At 38.3% G+C, this 26764-nt stretch overlaps 1 protein-coding gene across 2 annotated transcripts in view; it reads left to right on the top strand.

The window, feature by feature from the left end:
* The window catches only part of MetRS (methionyl-tRNA synthetase 1), a 33290-nt gene extending 8474 nt beyond the window's left edge, over window positions 1-24816 (top strand). The window contains exons 3-4 of one of the 2 annotated variants that reach the window (XM_070087352.1): window positions 15372-15526; window positions 20688-24816. In XM_070087352.1, the coding sequence (XP_069943453.1) occupies window positions 15372-15526; window positions 20688-20820 (288 nt within the window). In that variant the 3' untranslated portion in view covers window positions 20821-24816. The remainder of the gene's footprint in view (window positions 1-15371; window positions 15527-20687) is intronic. The other variant, XM_070087353.1, reaches the window with a different exon arrangement.
* Window positions 24817-26764: the final 1948 nt, after the last annotated feature.

Consider the following 26764-nt stretch of genomic DNA (forward strand, 5'->3'; position numbering starts at 1 on the left):
TTTGGCAAACCCATCAAGGGCTGGTTTATCGTTATCTTTAAGGTACTTGGAATTTTGACCTGCTTTAACGAATGAGGACATTAGGTTATTAAGACGAAGAGCAAACTCATCTAATGACTCTTCTGGTCTCGGAGCTGTGCAAACTAATTCTTTGAGAACAACGAACGGATCGGTTTCTCGCACCAGTTCAAGATAATTGCGAATTAACTGTTCATAATCTTGCCACCTGGTTAGATCTTGAAAGTCCTTCATACAAATTAAGTTAAATACATGTGAGGCTGCTGGAGAACGGGCTAGACTCTCCTTTCCGATACTGATCAAACAACTCTCAGATGGAAGACCATCAACTGAAGCATCAGCTCTGGCTCTAACTGCGGTAAACCAACCTTCAAGGTTGTCTGGATTACCATTGAACAATGGCATAGCATCATACGAATCACGACTGAAATTACGCAGGCTAGAAGTCTGAGTATATCTATTGTTTGATAAGGAGTTACTCGAATTTTGGGCTGACACATTAATGGTTGTACTAGCAGCATGTGCTAAGGCATCGCTTGAGAAAACTTGAGACATATTTGCAAAAATGTAAAACAAGAATTTAGAGAAACAAAAGAAAATGTAGCTGAGGAACACACAACACAATGAACTTAAATGGGAAAAAAAAATGCTTAACTATTCTGCATAAGTAATTAAAAATTGACAGGTCACACAGTAAGCATAGAACTCACACAAGAAAAATATGCAACTGAACAAATAACACTTTGAAAATCAAGAGAACTTGTACTTTACTCAAATCTAATTTGCTCAACTTATACTTTAAATTGAATGAATGGCACAGTGAGTTGTCTTTACTTTCAATGCAATAGGGAAACACACAATAAAATGATAAAATGGACTCAATAAAACTTGTGCAAAAATAAAACTGAGACACAAATCAGTGAAATAAAATAAAATGGCACACAAAGAATAAAATATTATGCACAGAACAGAGCATAATAAACTGCACTGAAATAAACTGTAGCAATGTTGCAAAATAACAATGGCTAATCAACAAGTACTGCATAAAATTTCTGCAAGAAAACTTTAATGGCAACACAGTATTTGCACAAGAATTATTGCAAAATGAGTCAATGTGCAATCATAAAAAAATTATTACACACACAAGAAAAGAAATATATCAAGGAATGAACTTAGGGAACACTTTAACTCTTAACTGCACTCAAGCAACACTTAACAAGCAAAAGAACAATTTACTCTAAAAGAAGAACTTAAAAATTGCACTAAGAGTGAATTTGTTCAATGAAACATGAAAAATAATAGGTGCTAAAACACACAACAAAAAGGTTTGAACACTTACAGTGATGCAGAACACAACACATCAACATAAACACAATACTAGAATTTTCTTGCAATGAAACTTGGTGTGTGAAAAATTTTGTAAAAATGATTTCTTGCTTGCACAAAATAATGGCACTATTGTCTGTGGAAATAAGACAAATTAGACACTGGCTAAATGAAAGAATATGAACACAAGAATGTTCAACACACAGGGAACAAAACAAGAATACACAAATGCTGGGAAGAAAAAAAAAATATAACAGACAACACTAAGTTGTGATGCAGAATATATATAACTGAGACAACACTGAGTTGTGATGCAGAATAAAGCTGATAAATTACTGAAATACTTCACTGGAATACTGAGAACACAAGGTGATTCTGAAGTGGAAACAAATTCTATATTGCTCATATGTTGCACACACAACAAAGGAAAAACACTAAGGTACTTACTTCAAGTGTATAAAAAGACACACAACACAACAGACATAAGATAATGCACGAAAATTAACACTGAATTAAAGAGATAAAAAAAAAAATATTGCAAACAAACACTGAGTCTGATCGAGAGTCACTGAGTGTCACTAAGAAAAAAAAATCACTGGAAACAAAAGAAATGTCTCAACACTCGCAAATGTCTCTATGAAAAAAAAAATATTAACGCTGTAACGACTTGGTGTAGAATGAGGTAGATGGTAGTGGAGAGTAGAGGATTGTTTATGTCGTCTTGCTGCTGTCCTCTGCACACGTGATCGTAGAATTGCGCTTACATCGACGATGAACTCACACAGGAGACTTTTAACGGTGGCGCCACTGTTGAAGACACACTCTAGCTCTTGACCCCCTATGTGGTCCTTAAAATATGGTGCTATAACCCTTAGTAGTGCACCAAAACACTGGTAGAGGTTGGGTGAGTACCACAACACAGTGAGAGTGGTTGGGTTTGTGGGTTATGGCTTAGTGAGGCATCTGAGACCGCGTGGTGAGACACACGTGGTCGTGGGTGGTTGGGCCTATGGGTTGAATGGCGTAAGCCTCACTGAGAACAGCCACACTGCCGCAAAGATATTCTAAGCTGGCTACCTTAAAATACACCCATGAAATACCACAACACCACAAGGATGAAAAAGAGCACTCAGAATGGCTTGGAGCTTGAATCACAAGCGATGAAGACTACTCACGTGGCTTGCTTGAGTACTGGGGTAAGACACCTGGGTTAGTTGCTAGCTGGCTTATCTTAACCCTTCACACAGAATAGCTTGATAACTTCACACGATGAGCACAGCAGGGATGGAAGCTGGCTTGGCAGGCAACAGAACTGGATGAAGTAGACTAGGCTTGACTGGGCTCCCTCACCACAGACTGGAAGCTGGCTTATTTTGCAAACTCGGGTCAACCCCTCGGGAGTGATGCAAATAAGCAGATAAACACTAATACAAAGAGACTGACCAGTGAATGGTGTAGAAGCTGGTAGGAGCTTGGGAGAGTAGCTGACTTGAGGTAGCAGGCTGGCTAGGTCGGCCTACTGGTGACACGAAATGGCCGTCTTGCTGGTCGAAAGAAATCTCCGTACATCAGCGTAATTATCAATTTTACGCCCACACCGCTGGCACCATTTATCGTAGGGGTTCTTAAATGGAGATATCGAGGGTTGAAGGTAGACACACTTGTTGGATGGTAAGATGTATTGTCAGACTGTGATGATGAACGTGGAGCCCAGCCTCTACCTGTCTTAGCCTGGATGTCTACGCCGACTGAGAGAGAGGCAGAGGTACGACCGTACACATGCGCATCCCGTGATGTCACACAAAGTCACAGGCCTAAAAGGGATCTCCTGTCTAAAGCACATGGATGATACTAATATGCTATACAACACAGGGATCAGCAACTATGCTGACGTGTGTGTGTGTGTGTGTATTTTTTTTTTATTATCACACTGGCCGATTCCCACCAAGGCAGGGTGGCCCGAGAAAGAAAAACTTTCACAATCATTCACTCCATCACTGTCTTGCCAGAAGGGTGGTTTACACTACAGTTTTTAAACTGCAACATTAACACCCCTCCTTCAGAGTGCAGGCACTGTACTTCCCATCTCCAGGACTCAAGTCCGGCCTGCCGGTTTCCCTGAACACCTTCATAAATGTTACTTTGCTCACACTCCAACAGCACGTCAAGTATTAAAAACCATTTGTCTCCATTCACTCCTATCAAACAAGCTCACGCATGCCTGCTGGAAGTCCAAGCCCCTCGCACACAAAACCACCTTTACCCCCTCCCTCCAACCTTTCCTAGGCTGACCCCTACCCCATGGTTGGTATTTTTGTTTAATGTATGAAAGAGGGGAAGGTACCTAGGGATCGGCAGAGCATGTATAGTAACTTTATATAAAGGGAAGGGGGACAAAAGAGATTGTAAAAATTATAGAGGAATAAGTTTACTGAGTATACAAGGAAAAGTGTACGGTAGGGTTATTATTGAAAGAATTAGAGGTAAGACAGAATGTAGGATTGCGGATGAGCAAGGAGGTTTTAGAGTGGGTAGGGGATGTTTAGATCAAGTGTTTACATTGAAGCATATATGTGAACAGTATTTAGATAAAGGTAGGTAAGTTTTTGTTACATTTATGGATTTAGAATAGGCATGTGATAGAGTGGGTAGGGGAGCAATGGCACATGTTGCAAGTACAGCAGGGCCCCGCTTTACGGCGTTTCACTTTACGGCATTCTGCTAATACGGTCATTTCAAATTATGACCAAAACTCGCTATACGGCTCCCCCCACCTGACTTTCTAATACGGTCACCGTGCCCCACCCTGTTTGTTTACATTCTTCGTGAGCTCAGTAAGCACTAAGTCTCTCCATTTTGTCTGGAAACTCCAAAATTTCAAATGTTTTTAAAAGTTATTTCATATTTTATATATACTCTGATAATTATACTTATGTATACCTGTACTTAAATAAACTTACATACTGTGCTGGCGTGCAGGTACACATTAAAATCAGTAAGAGTGTCTTATGTCTCCAGATGTCATATTAGTAATGATAATAATAATCATCGAGTCTCATTTAAATGTCGTATATTACGTTAAATACACATTTTCATTAATCCATCTATGATATTTTTTCAAAATTATATAATAAACACGATACGTAACATAAAAAGATGATAAATACACTCCACAATAGAATAAATAAACATAAATATGAGATGTGGTAGCAGACGACTTGCACAAGTGACGCCATATTAGAAATGCTAATAATAATAATAATAATCACCGAGTCTCATTAAATGTTGTATATTACGTTAATATACACATTTTCATTAATCCATCCATGATATTTTTTTCAAAATTATATAATAAACACGATACATAACATAAAAAGATGATAAATACACCCTACAATAGAATAAATAAACATAAATATGAGATGTGGTAGCCAGATAACTTGTACAAGTGATGCCAAGAATAACATTTTCTCTAATCTAACATAAGAGAAAATGTGTTACTGGGGGTAACTGTAGAAAATTATTCCTTTCGTATGTATGTAAGTAAGTTTATTCAGGTATACACAAATACAGTTACATAGATTATCATACATAACAACATATGTGTAGAGAACCTAGGATAACCCAAAAAAGTCAGAGTGACTTATTTCCATTGCCTTCACTCAGAGCATCATTTCTTCTCAAAATGATGTTACATGAGAATGGGAGTGTTCTTCTTTATTTATTCTACCGTATCAATGTAGAGACAACCTGTACACAATGTAACTTGTACACAAACCAGACGTGTACACTTCGTTTACAAAACTTACCTTCGCCTGGTTTGTTTACATAACTCTGCGCCTGTCCTCTCTCATGCACTCATTCTTTCTCTCTCTCATTTATTCGTTTTATCTCATTTACTTACTCCTGACCCTACATTAAGACTACAAATATTTTAAGGTAAGTAATGAGTGAACTGTATATACATTTTATCGCTCTGGGATGCTTAAATGTAATAGAATATTATGTGTAGGTGGGTTGGCCTGGTATGGTAGCCCGGCTGACTACCATACATACCACACTTGATTTTTTACAATAAATACTACTCATCTCACCCTATATTTTAAGGTAAGTAATGAGTGAACTGTATATACATTTTATCGCTCTGGGATGCTTAAATATCATAGAATTGTATGTGTGGGTGGGGTGGTCTGGTATGGTAGCCTGGCTGACTACCATACATACCACACTTGATTTCTTACAATAAATACTACTTGTCTCACCCTAGATTAAGACTATAAATATTTTAAGGTAAGTAATGAGTGCACTATGTGTGTATTGTACTTTTTTAGTGTTTTTTGATGCCTGGTTCTATTGCTAACTTAATATATGTTAGTGTAAACTTGTTATCTAGTGTTTGTATGCATTTGTAAGTGGAAAAAAAGGGTGTTCCACTTTACGGCGGTTTCCGCTTTACGGCGGTAGCCTGGAACCTAACCAGCCATATAAGTGGGGCCTTCCTGTATATGGAATAGGTGGTAAGTTACTAAATGCTGTAAAGAGTTTTTATGAGAATAGTGAGGCTCAGGTTAGGGTGTGTAGAAGAGAGGGAGAGTACTTCCCTGTAAAAGTAGGTCTTAGACAGGGATGTGTACTGTCACCATGGTTGTTTAATATATTTATAGATGGGGTTGTAAAAGAAGTAAATGCTAGGGTGTTCGGGAGAAGGGTGGGATTAAGTTATGGGTAATCAAATTCAAAATGGGAATTGACACAGTTGCTTTTTGCTGATGATACTGTGCTTATGGGAGATTCTAAAGAAAAATTGCAAAGTTTAGTGGACGAGTTTGGGAGTGTGTGTAAAGGTAGAAAGTTGAAAGTGAACATAGAAGAGAGTAAGGTGATGAGGGTATCAAATGATTTAGATAAAGAGAAATTGGATATCAAATTGGGGAGGAGGAGTAGGTTGGTAGACAGCAACCGCCCAGGGAGGTACTACCGTCCTGCCAAGTGAGTGTAAAACGAAAACCTGTAATTGTTTTACATTATGGTAGGATTGCTGGTGTCTTTTTATTCTGTCTCATACACATGCAAGATTTCAGGTACATCTTGCTACTTCTATTTGCACTTAGGTCACACTTTACATACATGTACAAGCATATATACATGCACCCCTCTGGGTTTTCTTCTATTTTCTTTCTAGTTCTTGTTCTTGTTTATTTCCTCTTACCTCCATGGGGAAGTGGAACAGAATTCTTCCTCCGTAAGCCATGCGTGTTGTAAGAGGCAACTAAAATGCCAGGAGCAAGGGGCTAGTAACCCCTTCTCCTGTATATATTACTAAATGTAAAAGGAGAAACTTTTGTTTTTCCTTTTGGGCCACCCCGCTTTGGTGGGATACGGCCGGTGTGTTGAAAGAATGAAAAGAAAGACTATGGAAGAGGTGAATGTTTTCAGATACTTGGGAATTGACGTGTTGGCGGATGGATTTATGAAGGATGAGGTTAATCATAGAATTGATGAGGAGAAAAAGGTGAATACAGGAAAGAGTAAGGTTATGAGGATAACAAAAAGATTAGGTGATGAAAGATTGGATATCAGATTGGAGGGAGAGAGTATGGAGGAGGTGAACGTATTCAGATATTTGGGAGTGGACGTGTCAGCGGATGGGTCTATGAAAGATGAAGTGAATCATAGAATTGATGAGGGAAAAAGAGTGAGTGGTGCACTTAGGAGTCTGTGGAGACAAAGAACTTTGTCCTTGGAGGCAAAGAGGGGAATGTATGTGAGTATAGTTTCACCAATGCTCTTATATGGGTGTGAAGCGTGGGTGATGAATTATGCAGCGAGGAGAAGGCTGGAGGCAGTGGAGATGTCATGTCTGAGGACAATGTGTGGTGTGAATATAATGCAGAGAATTCGTAGTTTGGAAGTTAGGAGGAGGTGCGGGATTACCAAAACTGTTGTCCAGAGGGCTGAGGAAGGGTTGTTGAGGTGGTTCGGACATGTAGAGAGAATGGAGCGAAACAGAATGACTTCAAGAGTGTATCAGTCTGTAGTGGAAGGAAGGCGGGGTAGGGGTCGGCCTAGGAAAAGTTGGAGGGAGGGGGTAAAGGAGGTTTTGTGTGCGAGGGGCTTGGACTTCCAGCAGGCATGCGTGAGCGTGTTTGATAGGAGTGAATGGAGACAAATGGTTTTTAATACTTGATGTGCTGTTGGAGTGTGAGCAAAGTAACATTTATGAAGGGATTCAGGGAAACCGGCAGGCCGGACTTGAGTCCTGGAGATGGGAAGTACAGTGCCTGCACTCTGAAGGAGGGGTGTTAATGTTGCAGTTTAAAAACTGTAGTGTAAAGCACCCTTCTGGCAAGACAGTGATGGAGTGAATGATGGTGAAAGTTTTTCTTTTTCGGGCCACCCTGCCTTGGTGGGAATCGGACAGTGTGATAATAATAATAAAAAAAAGGTGAGTGGTGCATTGAGGTATATGTGGAGACAAAAAACGTTATCTGTCGAGGCAAAGAAGGGAATGTTTGAAAGTATAGTAGTACCAACACACTTATATGGGTGTGAAGCTTGGGTTGTGAATGCAGCAGCGAGGAGGTGGTTGGAGGCAGTGGTGATGTCCTGTCTAAGGGCAATGTGTGGTGTAAATATTATGCAGAAAATTCGGAGTGTGGAAATTAAGAGAAGGTGTTGAGTTAATAAAAGTATTAGTCAGAGGGCTGAAGAGGGGTTGTTGAGGTGGTTTGGTCATTTAGAGAGAATGGATCAAAGTAGAAGGACATGGAGAGCATTTAAATCTGTAGGGGAAAGAAAGCGGGGTAGGGGTCATCCTCGAAAAGGTTGGAAGGAAGGGGTAAGGGAGATTTTGTGGGCGAGGGGCTTGGACTTCCAGCAGGCGTGCATGAGCATGTTAGAGAGGAGTGAATGGAGACGAATGATATTTGGGACCTGACGATCTGTTGGAGTGTGAGCAGGGTAATATTTAGTGAAGGGATTCAGGAAAACCAGTTATTTTTATATAGCCGGACTTGAGTCCTGGAAATGGGAAGTACAATGCCTGCACTCTAAAGGAGGGGTTTCGGGATATTGGCAGTTTGGAGGGATGTGTTGTGTATCTTTGTACGTATATGCTTCTAAGCTTTTGTGCTCTGAGCACCTCTGCAAAAACAGTGATTATGTGTGAGTGAGGTGAAAGAGTTGAATGATGATGAAAGTATTTTCTTTTTGGGGATTTTCTTTCTTTTTGGGTCACCCTGCCTCGGTGGGAGATGGCCGACTTGTTAAAAAAAAAAGCAGTAGGGATGGGGAGATATTAAAATTTTGCCACTATTGATACATGTACTATCAAAATTAGCTGATACCCCATAGTTACCATCAGAATTCGTTGATACCCACCAATACCAACATCAGTGCTGATACTTTAGCACATCCCTAATTTTTTTTTTTTTTTAACAAGTCGGCCATCTCCCACCGAGGCAGGGTGACCCAAAAAGAAAGAAAATCCCCAAAAAGAAAATACTTTCATCATCATTCAACACTTTCACCTCACTCACACATAATCACTGTTTTTGCAGATTTGCTCGGAACACAACAGTTTAGAAGCATATACGTATGAAGATACACAACATATCCCTCCAAACTGCTAATATCCCAAAACCCCTCCTTCAGAGTGCGGGCATTGTACTACTTCCCATTTCCAGGACTCAAGTCCGGCTATATAAAAATAACCGGTTTCCCTGAATCCCTTCACTAAATATTACCCTATTCACACTCCAACAGATAGTCAGGTCCCAAATACCATTCATCTCCATTCACTCCTATCGAACACACTCATGCACGCCTGCTGGAAGTCCAAGCCCCTCGCCCACAAAACCTCCGTTACCCCTTCCTTCCAACCTTTTCGAGGACGACCCCTACCGTGCCTTCCTTCTCCTACAGATTTAAATGCTTTCCATGTCATTCTACTTTGATCCATTCTCTTTAAATGACCAAACCACCTCAACAACCCCTCTTCAGCCCTCTGACTAATACTTTTATTAACTCCACACCTTCTCCTAATTTCCACACTCCGAATTTTCTGCATAATATATACACCACACATTGCCCTTAGACAGGACATCTCCACTGCCTCCAACCGCCTCCTCATTGCTGCATTCGCAACCCAAGCTTCACACCTATATAAGAGTGTTGGTACTACTATACTTTCATACATTCCCTTCTTTGCCTCCATAGATAACGTTTTTTGACTCCACATATACCTCAATGCACCACTCACCTTTTTTCCCTCATCAATTCTATGATTAACCACATCCTTCATAAATCCATCCACCGACACGTCAACTCCCAAGTATCTGAAAACATTCACTTCTTCCATACTCCTCCTCCCCAATTTGATATCCAATTTTTCTTTATCTAAATCATTTGATGCCCTCATCACTTTACTCTTTTCTATGTTCACTTTCAACTTTCTACCTTTACACACACTCCCAAACTCATCCACTAACCTTTGTAGTTTTTCTTTAGAATCTCCCATAAGCACAGTATCATCAGCAAAAAGTAACTGTGTCAATTCCCATTTTGTATTTGATTCCCCATAATTTAATCCCACCCCTCTCCCGAACACCCTAGCATTTACTTCTTTTACAACCCCATCTATAAATATATTAAACAACCATGGTGACATTACACATCCCTGTCTAAGACCTACTTTTACTGGGAAGTAGTCTCCCTCTCTTCTACACACCCTAACCTGAGCCTCACTATCCTCATATAAACTCTTTACAGCATTTAGTAACTTACCACCTATTCCATATAGTACTTGCAACATCTGCCACATTGCTCCCCTATCCACTCTATCATATGCCATTTCTAAATCCATAAATGCAGTAAAAACTTCCCTACTTTTATCTAAATACTGTTCACATATATGCTTCAATGTAAACACTTGATCTACACATCCCCTACCCACTCTGAAACCTCCTTGCTCATCTGCAGTCCTACATTCTGTCTTACCTCTAATTCTTTCAATAATAACCCTACCGTACACTTTTCCTTGTATACTCAGTAAACTTATTCCTCTATAATTTTTACAATCTCTTTTGTCCCCCTTCCCTTTATATAAAGGGACTATACATGCTCTCTGCCAATCCCTAGGTACCTTCCCCTCTTTTGTACATTTATTAAACAAAAGTACCAACCACTCCAACACTGTATCCCCCCCTGCTTTTAACATTTCTGTCATGATCCCATCAGTTCCAGCTGCTTTACCCCCTTTCATTCTACGTAATGCCTCACGTACCTCCCCCACACTTACATTCTGCTCTTCTTCACTCCTAAAAGATGGTATACTTCCTTGGCCAGTGCATGAAATTACCGCCTCCCTTTCTTCCTCAACATTTAAAAGTTCCTCAAAATATTCTCGCCATCTACCTAATACCTCCCTCTCCCCATCTACTAACTCCCCTACTCTGTTTTTAACTGACAAATAGATTCATTCCCTAGGCTTTCTTAACTTGTTTAACTCACTCCAAAAATTTTTCTTAATTTCACTAAAATTTCTTAACAGTGCCTCTCCCACTCTATCATCTGCTCTCCTTTTGCACTCTCTCATCACTCTCTTCACCTTTCTTTTACTTTCCATATACAGTGGAACCTCAAATTTCGAACTTAATCCGTTCCAGGAGCTAGTTCTAAATTCGAAAAGTCTGAAATTCGAAGCAATATTTCCCATAAGAAATAATGGAAATACAATTAATCCGTTCCAGAAATCCAAAAATATTCACAAAAAAATACATTTTATAGAGATTAATTACAGTTTTACATACACACAACAAATGCTATAGTCTTTAATTATGTATAGTAATATAAAATAACATTTTTACTTACCTTTATTGAAGATTGGTTATGGCATCTGGAAGATAGGGAGGAGGAGAGAGGGAGTTGGGGTTATTGTTTGGAAGGAGAATCCCCCTCCATGAGGACTTCTGGTATCAAAGCCTTCTCTGGGGTTGCTTCCCTTCTCTGCATTTTAATGCCACTAGGACCAGCTTGAGAGTCATTGGACCCCAGTCTCACAAAATAACTGTCTACAGTCCTCTGTTTCTGTCTCACAAAATAACGATCCACAGTCGTCTGTTTCTGTCTCACAAAATAACTGTCCACAATCACCTGTTTGTCTCACAAAATAACTCCATGGTCGTCTGTTTCTGTCTCACAAAATAACTGTCCACAGTTTTCTGTTTCTGTCTCACAAAATAACTGTCCACAATCGTCTGTTTGTCTCGCAAAATAACTCCACAGTCGTCTGTTTCTGTCTCACAAAATAACTGTCCACAGTCGTCTGTTTCTGTCTCACAAAATAACTGACCACAGTCGTCTGTTTCTGTCTCACAAAATAACTGTCCACAGTCGTCTGTTTCTGCCTCACAAAATAACTGTCCACAGTCCTCTGTACATCCTGGCAAGCTCAACAAGTCTCATTCCAATGTCATACTTCTGTATTATTTCCATCTTCACATCTATGGTGTTTCTCACTTTCTTTACCACAGGGGTACCGCTAGCAAGTTTCTTTGGGCCCATGGCAGCTTATTTCACAGCCCCACAAGCACTAAACACAATTAAATAATCGTAAAATGTGTGAATGAGAGCGCAGGTTAGTGTTCACTCAAGCATAAACAAAGCTAGACTGCTCACGGCGCCTGTGCGGGGACGCGGACAGAGCAGGACCAGCGGACAGGTCCCGTACCCGGCGGTCCGAAAATAGGGGCGCGTTCGATAATAGGGACACAGTTTGTCCGATAAAATGGTCTTATTTTTGAAACGTTCGATATGTGATACGTTCGATTTTTGAGGTTCCACTGTACTCTGCTCTTCTTATAACATTTCTGCTTTGTAAAAACCTCTCATAAGCTAACTTTTTCTCTTTTATCACACCCTTTACTTCATCATTCCACCAATCACTCCTCTTTCCTCCTGCCCCCACCCTCCTATAACCACAAACTTCTGCCCCACATTCTAATACTGAATTTTTAGAACTCATCCAACCCCCCACTACTCATCTTTGCACTAGCCCACCTTTCTGCCAATAGTTGATTATATCTCACCCGAACTTCCTCCTCCCTTAGTTTATACACTTTCACTTTCCTCCTACTTGTTGTTGCCACCTTCCTCTTGTCCATCTACCTCTTACTCTAACTGTAGCTACAACTAAATAATGATCCGATATATCAGTTGCCCCTCTATAAACATGTACATCCTGGAGCGTACCCATTAACCTTTTATCCACCAATACATAATCTAACAAACTACATTCATTACGTGCTACATCATACCTTGTATATTTATTTATCCTCTTTTTCATAAAATATGTATTACTTATTACCAAATCTCTTTCTACACATAGCTTAATTAAAGGCTCCTCATTTACATTTACCCCTGGCACCCCAAATTTACCTACTACTCCCTCTACAACATTTTTACCCACTTTAGCATTGAAATCCCCAACCACAAGTACTCTCACACTTAGTTCAAAACTCCCCACACATTCACTCAACATTTCCCAAAATCCCTCTCTCTCCTCTACACTTCTCTCTTCTCCAGGTGCATATACACCTACTATAACCCACTTTTCACATCCAACCTTTATTTTACTCCACATAATCCTTGAATTAATACATTTATAGTCCCTCTTTTCCTGCCGTATCTTATCCTTCAACATTATTGCAACTCTTTCTTTAGCTCTAACTCTATTTGAAACCCCTGACCTAATCCCATTTATTCCTCTCCACTGAAACTCTCCCACCCTCTTCAGCTTTGTTTCACTTAAAGCCAGGACATCCAGCTTCTTCTCATTCATAACATCCACAATCATCTCTTTCTTATCATTTGCACAACATCCACACACATTCAGACTTCCCACTTTGACAATTTTCTTCTTATTCTTTTTAGTAATCTTTACAGGAAAAGGGGTTACTAGCCCATTGTTCCCGGCATTTTAGTTGACTTTTACAACACACATGGCTTACGGAGGAAAGATTCTTATTCCACTTCCCCATGGATATAAAAGGAAAAGTAATAAGACCAAGAACTATTAAGATAAAATCAAAGAAAACTCAGATGAGTGTGTATAAATAAACGTGTACATGTATGTGTAGTGTGACCTAAGTGTAAGTAGAAGTAGCAAGACATACCTGTAATAATCCTGTAATTATGTCAGCCAAATGGTGCAAAAAAGGCAGATGTGGTGGTGCAACTGCTCACATTCATAGGAAAACTTAGTGTTCACATAACCTAAGATTGAGGCTTATAAAAAGTTTGATAAAATCTTTAATATCTCCGGGTTTTTCATAAAGTTTCAGGTTCTAAAGTCAGTGACATCACTGTATGTGTAGGCATACATGTTCTCAGCACACTTCTGGCAAGACAGCACTTGAGTAAATGATGGTGGATATGTTTCCAGTTATTTTGGGACCCTGCCTCGGTGGGAGATGACGTGTGTACATTCTTGCTACTGGTGCAACTAATAAGTAATATTGCAAGGAAAATTGATTTGTGTGTTTGAAGAATTAAGGGTAGTAAGAGCAAAATAATTTTCTTTTCAATGTACTGACTGTATCCAAATGAAGCAGGATGACCTAAAAAGAAAGTAAACCCCAAAAGAAAGAAAAAACTTTGATCATCATTCAACACTCACCATCACTCATACATAATCACTGTCTTTGCAGAGGTGCTCAGATACAACAGCTTAGACGTCCCTCCAAACTGCCAATATCCCAAACCCCTTCTTTAAAGTGCAGACATGGTACTTCCCATTTCCAAGACTCAAGTCTGGCTAACCAGTTGTCCTGAATTCCCTCACAAAATATTACCCTGCTCACGCTCGAACAGCTTGTCAGGTCCCAAAAACCATTCATCTCCATTCACTCCTATCTAACACGCTCACACATGCTTGCTGGAAGTCCAGGCCCTTTGCCCACAAAACCTCCTTTATGCCCATCCTCCAACCTTTTTGGGGACGAAGCCCTACCCTGCCTTCCTTCCTCAACAGATTTATATGCTCTTCAAGTCTTTCTCTCTAAACAGTCAAACCACCTCAACAGCCCTCTTCAGCCCTCTGACTAATACTTTTAGTAACTCCACACCTGCTCCTAATTTCCACACTACGAATTCTCTGCATAATATTTACACCCCACATTGCTCTTAGACACATCTCCACTGCCTCCAGCTGCCTCCTCGCTGCAGCATTTACAACCGATACTTGACACCCATATAAGAGTGTCGGTACCACTATACTCTCGTACATATCCTTCTTTGCCTTCATGGATAACATTCTTTGTCTCCACAGATACCTCAATGCACCACTCACCTTTTTTCCTTCATCAATTCTACAGTTAACCTCATCCTTCATAAGCCTAGCTGCTGACAAGTCAACTCCCAAATATCTGAAAACATTCACTTCTTCCATACTCCCTTACCCCAGTGTAATATCCAATTTTTCTTTATCTAAATTGTTTGATATCCTCATCACCTTACTCTTATCTATGTTCAATTTCAATTATCTACCTTTACACACCCTTTTTATACTTAGTGATTTATACAGGAGAAAGGGTTACTAGCCCTTTGCTCCTGGCATTTTAGTTGCCTCATATGACACGTTTGGCTTAGGGAGGAAAGATTCTTTTCCACTTCCCCATGGAGTATAATAAACTTGTTACATAAATAGAATTTATAAATATACATGTAAATAAATGTTTCATGTTTTTTTGCAATGTGTAATTCGTAATTATGCCCTTCTCTTCTGTTAATCTTAGACCTCTCATCACATTTATCAGGTTCTGTAATATTGTATATCACTTTAAGGCTTGTTTCATCCTGCATACTAACTTTGCACTTTCTCCTCTTTGGGCATGAATGGTGTGACAACTTTTATCTGGTTTGACGCCCTCTTAAAGAATATTTTTTTTTTTGTTTATGGGTTAATGTAGGAGATATTGAATAAGACCTCATTTTGCATAATACCATAAAAGTTTTAATTTTAATTTCAGGGTGATAGAGTACGCACCATTAAAGCCAAAGGCAGTGTGTCTAAGGATGAAATTGGAGTTGAGGTTGCTAAACTCCTGGACCTTAAGAAACAACTAGCCATTGCTCAGGGAATTGATCCTTCTACTCTCAATTCCAAAGACAAGAAAAAGAAAAAGTAAGTATGGAAAGATACCAGGTGAAAAATTGCCATCTTTATAAAATGCAAAAATTATATTTCTTGTATAGCTTACAGTTGCGAAAAATATGAATGAATTTGGAGAAAAATGTGATGCTTTTGCTAAATTTCATTGTAAAGTTTAATAAAGTTAATTTGTATTAAAAATGTATTAATATACAGCAGGGCCCCACTTTACGGCGTTTCACTTTACGGCGTTCCGCTAATACGGTCATTTCAAATTATGACCAAAACTCGCTATACGGCTCCCCCACCTGACTTTCTAATACGGTCACCACGCCCCACCCTGTTTGTTTACATTCTTCGTGAGCTCAATAAGCACTAAGTCTCTCCATTTTGTCTGGAAACTCCAAAATTTCAAATGTTTTTAAAAGTTATTTCATATTTTATTTGTACTCGGATAATTATACTTATGTATATCTGTACTTAAATAAACTTACATACTGTGCTGGCATGCAGGTACACATTAAAATCAGTAACAGTGTCTTATGTCTCCAGACGTCATATTAGTAATAATAATAATCATCATCGAGTCTCATTTAAATGTCGTATATTACGTTAAATACACATTTTCATTAATCCATCTATGATATTTTTTCAAAATTATATAATAAACACGATACATAACATAAAAAGATGATAAATACACCCCACAATAGAATAAACATAAATATGAGATGTGGTAGCAGACGACTTGCACAAGTGACGCCATATTAGAAATGATAATAATAATCACCGAGTCTCATTAAATGTTGTATATTACGTTAATATACACATTTTCATTAATCCATCCATGATATTTTTTTCAAAATTATATAATAAACACGATACATAACATAAAAAGATGATAAATACACCCCACAATAGAATAAATAAACATAAATATGAGATGTGGTAGCCAGATAACTTGTACAAGTGATGCCAAGAATAACATTTTCTCTAATCTAACATAAGAGAAAATGTGTTACTGGGGGTAACTGTAGAAAATTATTCCTTTCGTATGTATGTAAGTTTATTCAGGTATACACAAATACAGTTACATAGATTATCATACATAACAACATATGTGTAGAGAACCTAGGATAACCCAAAAAAGTCAGAGTGACTTATTTCCATTGCCTTCACTCAGAGCATCATTTCTTCTCAAAATGATGTTACATGAGAATGGGAGTGTTCTTATTTATTCTACCGTATCAATGTAGAGACAACCTGTACACAATGTAACTTGTACACAAACCAGACGTGTACACTTTGTTTACAAAACTTACCTTCGCCTGGTTTGTTTACATAACTCTGCACCTGTACTCTCTCATGCACTCATTTTTTCTCTCTCTCATTTATTCATTTTATCTCATTTACTTACTCCTGACCCTACATTAAGACTACAAATATTTTAAGGTAAGTAATGAGTGAACTGTATATACATTTTATCGCTCCGGGATGCTTAAATGTAATAGAATATTATGTGTAGGTGGGTTGGCTTGGTATGGTAGCCCGGCTGACTACCATACATACCACATTTGATTTTTTACAATAAATACTACTCATCTCACCCTATATTTTAAGGTAAGTAATGAGTGAACTGTATATACATTTTATCACTCTGGGATGCTTAACCCTTTGAGGGTTTTCGTCGTACTAGTACGTTTTACGCGTAGGGGTTTTTGACGTACTAGTACGCATAAATTCTAGCGGCCTCAAATCTAGTGGGAGAAAGCTGGTAGGCCTTCATATGAAAGAATGGGTCTATGTGGTCAGTGTGCACAGTCTAAAAAAAATCCTGCAGCAAACAGTGCATAATGAGAAAAAAAAAACTTTGACCATTTTTTTGGAATAAATCAGCGACTTTGCAGTGTATTTTCGTATGGTATTTATTGTTGTATTCTAGTTTTCTTGGTCTCATTTTATAGAATGGAAGACATATTACAGAAATTGAGATGATTTTGGCTGGTTTTACAAAGAAAGGTGCCTTGAAATTGAGCTCAAAGTAGCAGAAATGTTCGATTTTTACCAAACTTCAAAAGTAAACAAATCGTGCCAAGCGTGCAATACACGTCAACTGGTGAGTCTAATATTCTTTCACAAGTGCACCAATAATATTTATACCATTTTTTACACTAATGCAGTAGTCTGCATAACAGTAAATCTTATATTTTTTGTGAGAATAAAAATTCAAAATGGAAAGCAAAAGAATATAAGAGGGGCCTTGAGACGTGACTAATAACTAGAGGAAATGTCATTTTAGTGCCAGGAATGTCTTTCTTGTTTATTCTGGACCCTATTCGGAAATTGGCATCTTTTGAAATTTGTATGAAATTGGCAAAATTGCTAAATTCTGACCACTGTACTGGATAGTTGAATTTCATAAATGGGTAGTTTCTTGCACCATTCGATAGAAAAAATGGAGTTCTAGCGAAATATTCATGTTTTTTGTCGACTAGTACAGCGAAATTGGCCGAAAATGGGGCTCAAAGTGGGCAAAATCGCCGATGCGTAAACATCGCCGAGACCGCTAACTTTGCGAGAGCATAATCTCGTAAGTTTTCTATCAAATTTCAAACTTTTGGTGTCTTTATGATCGGGAAAAGATTCTTTATCTTTTCATAAGAGAAAATAATTTTTTTTTTTTAAATTTGGCCGACCCTGAGAACGACCCTGAGACCCTCAAAGGGTTAAATATCATAGAATTGTATGTGTGGGTGGGGTGGCCTGGTATGGTAGCCTGGCTGACTACCATACATACCACACTTGATTTCTTACAATAAATACTACTTGTCTCACCCTAGATTAAGACTATAAATATTTTAAGGTAAGTAATGATTGCACTATGTGTGTATTGTACTTTTTTATTGTTTTTTGATGCCTGGTTCTATTGCTAACTTAATATATGTTAGTGTAAACTTGTTATCTAGTGTTTGTATGCATTTGTAAGTGGAAAAAAAGGGTGTTCCACTTTACGGCGGTTTCCGCTTTACAGCGGTAGCCTGGAACCTAACCAGCCGTATAAGTGGGGCCCTACTGTATTTGTAAAATAATAATAGTCCTATTTTTAAAGAAAATGTTGCCTTTTTTTAAGTTAAAATTTGTATCAGAACTACATTGGTGGACATGATTACTGGAAACTTCTAGAAAGGTGTCTTTACTAAAGGTTACCCTTGGTGGGGGTACTCTTGATGTTGGTGAAGGGCTCTTAATCTAAGGAAATGGAGCTACCCTCCTCTTCTTTGGATCAACCTTATTATCTGCTGTTCCTCAGATGCTGTTTGATCCATGTGGATGTAGCTCTCCCCCACTCATGTGATAATAATAATAATAATAATAATATTAAAGGTTGTAACAGTATCGCCCTAATTTTTATCTTACAGGAAAAGCTTGTATATTTGTCCTGTAATAAGCTTAATATATATCATAACTTTATGACAACAGTTCACTAGATATCACCTTGTTACTTTAATTTTCTGTAGTAATTTTTGTACCTTCTTTTGTTTGAGTATAGAAAGTGTGTTTAGCACACTTCTGATGGATGCATGATAATGAAGTTAAACATGTAATAACTAAGCAGAGACCAAAAGCCTAGGCAAACATAACACATTTCCTGGTTATTCTTCCCACTTAGACAATTAGAAAAGTTATTTTTGAAAAAAAAATAGAAACCTAAGAAATGTGGATTTCAAAGAAATAAGATGGGGGAACATGCATCTCAAAACCACATCACCTTTCAAGGTACCTTGATGTAGGTGAAAGACTCTTGATCTAAGGAATTGGAGCTACCCTCTGCTTTCTTTGATCAGATATCATTGTCTCCCATTCCCAAGACGTTATATGACACTCACACGAGTAACGTTTCCCTGAGAATATAATAATAGTCAAAACCATATTAATCATTTTCATCCAGAAAACCTCCATCCATGCCTTTTCATTGTAAGCCACACTCACTGCCATAACTTTGTAATCACATTCTATCAATATCCCTGTTTGGATACCAGTTCTGTCCTCCTAACATTTCTCACCTTTTCTATGTAATACTTAATAACCCTTACAAGTTTAGTGCTTTCTGTGAATGTAATAATGTATTTACATTCCACCAGTAGCAAACCCCCTTCACTAAATTCATCACTAAGCCCCACTTGCTCACACACCCCTACATCTTTACCTCCCTCTCATTCTTCCTCTCTTGTCAGGTCTTGCATAATTCTTTCACCCACTGGCCTGTTTCCTTCCATAAACACTCCCACTACCCATTCCCTTCTCCATACCTTCACTAAAGATGGCTATTGTAACTTCAGATAGGTAATCATAAATAGGCAATCCTTGATGGGAAAGTGGAGAAGAATCCTTCCTCTATAAGTCATGCGTGTCATGAGAGTTGACTAAAATACTGGGAGCAAGGGGCTAGTATCCCTTTCTCTATAAATTACTAAATGTAACCAGAAGAGACCTATGAACTCATTTCTTCTTTTTCGGGTCACCCTGCCTTGATGGAAGACAACCGGTGTGTTAAGAAAAAAAAAAAAATAGGCACTCACAAATAAGTACTGTATATCACACTTAAATGCACTCGCTCTTAATAACTGAGTTTAGTCCTACATTTATGCAGGCTGAATTAATTCCCACTGTAGCTTATTTCTGTGCCTAATCCTAATATTTTGTTCCTGGTACATGCTCCATCACTGTATATGCAGGTCTACAATTACTGCAGAATTAGTCAGTGGATGAAGTAAAGGCACTTTTATAATCAAGTCCACCTTGTCCATGATTAGGGTTCAAAACCTCTTACTAAGCAAGTGTGCTGTCATGTGCACACCAAATAACTTTAACAAAATTATTTACTTAGTGGCTTACATCATCACTTTATACCATCAGTTTAAATTATGCAACCATTAATTTTCAACTGTATTTTAAAGATTGTTAAAGGTGTATGGCATGCTAATTTCTAATTCTAAATCAAAATTATATGCAGCTGCAATGTAGTAATTTTTTCAGGTTATATGCTATGTATTTCTGTATTGAAATGGAGTCATAATTTGTACTTAATAGACTACAGTGTATTTGAAATAGTTTATTTATTATATTTATTTTATTGAATAATAATAGGATTTATAGAAAGTGCTTTAGCATTAATAAATACTGACATTTCCAGTGCAAAGACTACTGTTGACAACTTGAAATTGATGATTTCTCCTCCAGTGAAAAATTGTTACTTGAATCTGTATAAAAAGCAGGTGGCTTCTGTTATATATAAATTATTGTATATTTTGGCTATTGCATTCTGATCATATGCCATTAATTTTTTGTTTCCCAGAAAGTGTTCTTTGCTCTTCCATTCTATAAAGTGAAGCTAAAACAACCAATTTGTAGTCACCTATTCTTAACTGGAGGGGGGGATGGCTGTGATCCAAGGATCTGTAGCTATTTTTACCTTCCTCGTGTGAAATCTGATCTCTTTTTTCCCCAGGCAGTGTGATCATTATGCATGTAGCACTTCCCACATGAATATAATAGCAATATTATTACATTCATGGGAGCACCAAATCCATAAGGGTCATACAGTGCCTGGGGTATTCAGGCTTGATTCAAAGAATTGGAGCACAGGTCCAATTCCTTAGATCAGGAGCCTCTCACCTTGAGGGAAGAGAGCAGTAATAATTCTCTTATCACTAGTTGTTTTTTATTTAATCCCATCCTAACCTCTCACTGCAATATTGGTGCACTACATCACTGAAAATTTTCTCTTCCGTGACTTTCTGTGTGTTTTCTTCTGACAATCTCTTTAAGACAGACACACACTGATTTCTTTACTGTCATTGATTTAGTACATCGGCTGTTAGTTCCCTTCCTTCCTTTGTATCGATGTTTTATCCTCAATGCCACCCTGCCTTGGTGGGAAACGGCCAATGTGTTAATAAAATAAATAGCCACTACTAACTCTCTCTCAAATGTCTTTTTCACATCTGCTATATAACACAAAATAATTTTTATGCTTTCAGCACTTTCTATGAATAAATAATAATTTGGGTTCACTCCCTTCATGGTATGTGTTTGGATACTGTTGAAGGGCTCTTGTTACAAGGAATTGGAGCTGTTCTTTTTCCTTGGATTAAGTTTGATTTTCTCCCATTTCCCAGGCACTCTATGCTCCCCTCAGGTTTAGCCCTTTTCCATGTTAATACTGTAATAATAATTAAGATTCTCTACCTCTTGTATGTCTATTTCCTTACCCTGCCTGTTTTTTCCAAAATTTTAATGGCTGTAGTTACCTGTGTAGCACTTTTGGTTTTCTTTTGACAATCATGGAAAGTTCAGGCTCCCCCCACCTTTCTTTTTCCTGCCTTAATTCCAGAGGCATCGCTAGGGTTGATGTCACCCAGGGTGGCATCTTTGGTGTCACCCCCATGAAATCCAAGGGTGGGGAGATAGGGGTAGTAAACTCCAGTTAAATCACTGCTGTATGCCCAGTGACTAATGTTTAGCAATGAGAATGTTTAAAGGCCATAAACTGAACTTTATTAATGATAAAATAAATAATCATAGTCTTATTGAGGAAACAAACTCAAATACCACTTTGAGCATAGGCAACAGATCCTACATTTATTCATCTTCAACAATGAAAAAAAAACTTGAAAGATAAAGAAAAACACTAGTTCCGATTTCACCTTGAGTACAGGTAACATCTCAAAGAATCTGATGTTTTATTTCCTTGCCTTCAATCCTGCAAAATCATCTATCACATCATCAAAATCAATGATTTTCTCTATATCGGCCTACATGTATTTGTACTCTGTAATCTTATAATAGGTTATATAGAAATGAAGGATTTTTCTTAGGTTGCTGCAGCATGGTTTTAGTTATTAGTGCTACCTTCTTTACAGGCTCTATGGTGTCGCCCCCTAAATGGTGTCACCCGGGGTGGCCTACCCCCCTCCTTACGACGCCACTGCTTAATTCCTTTATGTGATTCAAGAATTTGAGTGCATTGGAAAGGCATGTTTTCCTTTCTCTGAGCCTTCAGTGTGGGAAGGGGATGTTAATGTAGTTCAGTGTGGTCTTGTATCCATAACCAATGCTGAAGTACTGTTGAGGCGCTTTGATGTTAGCAAAGAGCTCTTAATATTAGACATTACGGCTACCATTCATTTCTTAATGTAATACCTGATTTTCTCTCATTCTCCAGATGCTGTTTGACCTTTACAGGTTTAGTGCTTTGACATAGAAATAATAATCACACTAATCCATTCTCTGAAAGTGTGCTCTTAATTCAAGGTAAAGCCTATGCTTACCAGGTGGTCTATCATATGCTGTCATTGGAGTTTTTTCCTCCACTTTAGAGGCTGTGCATACTAGGACTACAGGTCTTTAGGGCTTCTTGCCTAGTCCTTTTCTTGAATGTTTTTGCTACTATAGTAGTCTTCCAGTTTTCATTATTTCTACTTTTTCAGTATAGATTTGTAGTTTTGCTTTATTTGCTTGTTCATGGTAGCTACCCCTATTTTGGTATGCATAAGATTTTATGAAGTCATTCCTTTTCCTGTATCCTCTTCTCTCTATGGGTCTGTCTCATTCCCTGTTCTGTGCAGCATTTATTCATAGCTTCTTTCTCAGTTCCAGTTTGATGGGTGGAAAACCTTGCCATTAAGTTTTCTTTTAGGTTTAGCAAGCTTAGTGCTCTGTGCTGGTGCTAAATATTCAGAGAGAGGTTTTATGTATGTGGTCAGTAGGACTGAATAATTCCTTATTCAGGCTTCTTAAAGCTGTTTTTAAATTTGCCCGTCCGATGTACACTGCTGATGCTATTATGTATTTGTATGTAGAATGTGTGTATATTATGAAAAATTTCCAGTCTCATTACTTTGAAGAATGGGAGCTAGAGAATTCTATGTAAATTCACCAAAATCTCACACCTTATGAGGATGTTTCACTCTGTTCTGGACCACTGTCAAGTCACAACTGAGTGAATTGTTAGTCATGGCATTGTGACTATTGTTAGTTCTGTGTAAAGATAATTGAAATACTAAAATTTCTTGTAGCCATAATATAGTAGTTACAATGCATGTCCTGAGCTAATTTTATTATGAAATGTCTCCTCAGGGATTCTACCAAATATTTTCCTCTCAAGGGAGGAGTTTTGATGCTAATGAGGGTTCTTGATCCAAGGAATTGGGCATATTCTTTCCTTGAATCAAATCTGACTGCCTCCCATTTCCCCCATGTGCTGTATGACTCCTGTGGGTTTATCATCTCATCATCATCATAATAATAATGATAATAATAATAATAATAATAAACAAATCCTTTACAGTTATGGGATTTAGTTTTTCTGAAACCTAATATTGTATAAAAGTGGTATTCAACTTTTAACTGCCATTAATATTTTTGGTAAGATTGAAGAATTTGAGAAATGCATCCATGGCCTGAGTATGTTTTAATTTATACATACTGTGATTTTTCAAGTATTGACAAAAAAAAAAATTTACTGCTGTAATGTTTAACAGCTACAACTTTGAAGCAACCATATTTTCCTAAAAACTGCTTCTTTTCTGATCTCTTCTAATTCTGGACCAAAATTAGCCTTGTAACCAAACCTAACCTTGCTAAAATTTATATAAATTGGTATAGCTTAATTTCACCCAGCATATGTAAGCTGCCTAAATTTAGTCATATTGTTAGTAACAGTGAAATATAATTTAATTTGTTAATATGTGATAATCGCACTGATGTTCACAGTAATCTTCACTTTGTATGACAGGTCTTCAAATTCTGGCAAAAATGCATGAAATTACTATTATTGTACACAAAATTTGTAGACAGACCTTTATTAAACAATGATTATTGTACATGCTATTGATATATTCATTTTCAATATTATAATTGTTCCTGTTCTGTGTCATGACTTTCCACTAAAATTCACATTTTAGCTTAGTGCTTAGTTTTGATTGTAATAATAATAATAATAATAATAATAATAATCATATTTTATTATTTTTGTTAACACAAAGTATATTTTCTCTTTCAATTAATGATTTTTTCTCTTTCAATTAATTTTTTATTTTTCTCTTTCAATTAATTATTGATTTTCTAAATTTAAAAAAATTCAGTCAAGTCATCCTGGTTACTATATCAAATTTTCTTTTTCTATATTGTCTGGCTTGCACTCTAGTTTCAGTGTGAGATACAAGGTTAGTTAGCTTTAACAAAACGTGTTGTGGACATCACCACTACTATCTGTTCAGTGCGATAGTACAAGTAAATAAAAGCATTTGCATACTTCAAAATGATGTTTATTCACCTTTTTGTATGTTCTAAGTTATTAAGTGCTATAGTATCATTATTTTGAATCTCCTTCCAGTTTGTTTAGAGAATGAATTATTACAACTACAGCTTTGAAAAGTGCTTGAGGATGTAGGCTCACAGGATGTTCTTGGAGTGAGTATTACCAGTTAATGGGTCATCTTATTGAGGTGACAGGGCTTGAGTAGTCAAGAGCCTGACTAAAACAACAGAAAACTATTGTTTGTTCTCAATAATATAGTTTTTACCCCTGTTGTGTCAACGTTTGATGTGGCATATTGTCCGTGACTTAGAAGTTTTTTGGGGTATGCTTTGGTCTACACCAAATAAATCTAGAATAACTGATTCTGCTGTCAGTGTTGTCATCATTACTGATGCTGGAGCCATTGATAATACCACTGCAGTTGGTGCCAGTGTCATTAATGTTGCTGCTAATTCCATTGTTCCTATTGCTGTTGTTCTGGTGTCCCATAGCTCGATTGCCAGCTCACTCTGCTCACACACTGAAGTCCATGGTTCAATCCCTGGTATGGGTGGAAACATTAAGATGAGTTTCCTTAAGTCACTTGCTGCCCCTGTTCACCTATCAGTAAAATAGATACCTGGGTGTTTGTTGACTGGTGTGGGTCATCCTGGGAACAAAATTCACCTAATTTGCTGGAAATGCTCTACATAACAAGGGGCTTTCTATATAATAGTATGTCATTGATGTCAGCTAGGCCTGTATACATTGTACATGTACTTGTAGAAATAAAGATGATTATTATTTTTTTCAACATGTTGGCTGTCTTCTACTGAGGCAGGGTGACCCAAAAAAGTAAGAAACACTTTCACCATCATTTACACATAATCACTGTCTTTGCAGAGGTGCCCAGATATGGCAGTTTAGATGTCACTCCAAACAGCCAGTATGTAACTCAAACTCCACCTCCAGGACTCGAGTCTGGCTAACCGGTTTCCCTGCATCCCTTCACAAAATATTACCCTGCTCACACTCCAACAGCTCGTCAGGTCCCAAAAACCATTTGTCTCCATTCACATGCCTGTTGCATGTAGATACCCCTTGCACACTAAACCTCTTTTACCCACTCCATCCTTTTCTAGGATGACTCCTACCCCCTCTTCCCCTCCACTACAGATTTATACCTCTTCAAGGGGGGCTCCTTGGCGTGGTGAAGAGGCTCTTGGTCTGAGGAATTAGACCTATCGGTCTTCTTCCTCAGACCGAACCTAATTACCCCCCAATCTCCCCTCCCCTATCCCATCCTCCCCATCCTCCCCTTTTTCCTTTCCTCCTCCTCCTCCCCACTCCTCCCTTTTGCCCTTCCTCTTTTTGTCCTTTGGGATTTCTCCCACAGGCGCGCTAGTTCCTGGGTAGGAGAAAGGATACCGGGGTCCATCCCATTCCGTTGAGGTTCTTAGCGGTGGCGAAGTTTGCCGTGGAATCTGGATCGCCTGGGGATGTCCCGATCCCTCTCCGGTATCCCGGAGTAGCTTTGGGTGTCTTTCGGGCGACGAGTGTATCTCTGGAAGCCACCTTTCGGATTCCGGGGGTGGTGGCCGAAGGAGGTATGCTTTGTGGCGGATATCCGGCCGCCCTCTCTTTTGTCCACCGAGGTAGCTCGGCAGATGTGAGGTTGCTATCCCGGATTGTTAGTTTACTAGCATGATGGGTAGGGTATGGCACGGGTTCCATGCTGCATCTGGGCTACTTGCGGTGCTGAGGTCCTCTTGGGCGCGGAGGGAGATTTCTGGCCCTTTCATTCCTCCTAGGAACTATCCCTCCCCGGTCCCCCCTTTTTTTTTCTTTTTTTTATTTTTATTTTCTTTTCTTCTTTCTTTTTTTTTCTTAAAAACAAAAAGAAAGAAGTAACCTAACCATGGCAGCCCTAGTCCATGAACCTGGTACCCCCGGGCCCCTTCTTGATACCG

This window comes from Cherax quadricarinatus, chromosome 21 (genome assembly GCF_038502225.1).
Source record: "Cherax quadricarinatus isolate ZL_2023a chromosome 21, ASM3850222v1, whole genome shotgun sequence".
NCBI classification, from domain to species: domain Eukaryota; kingdom Metazoa; phylum Arthropoda; class Malacostraca; order Decapoda; family Parastacidae; genus Cherax; species Cherax quadricarinatus.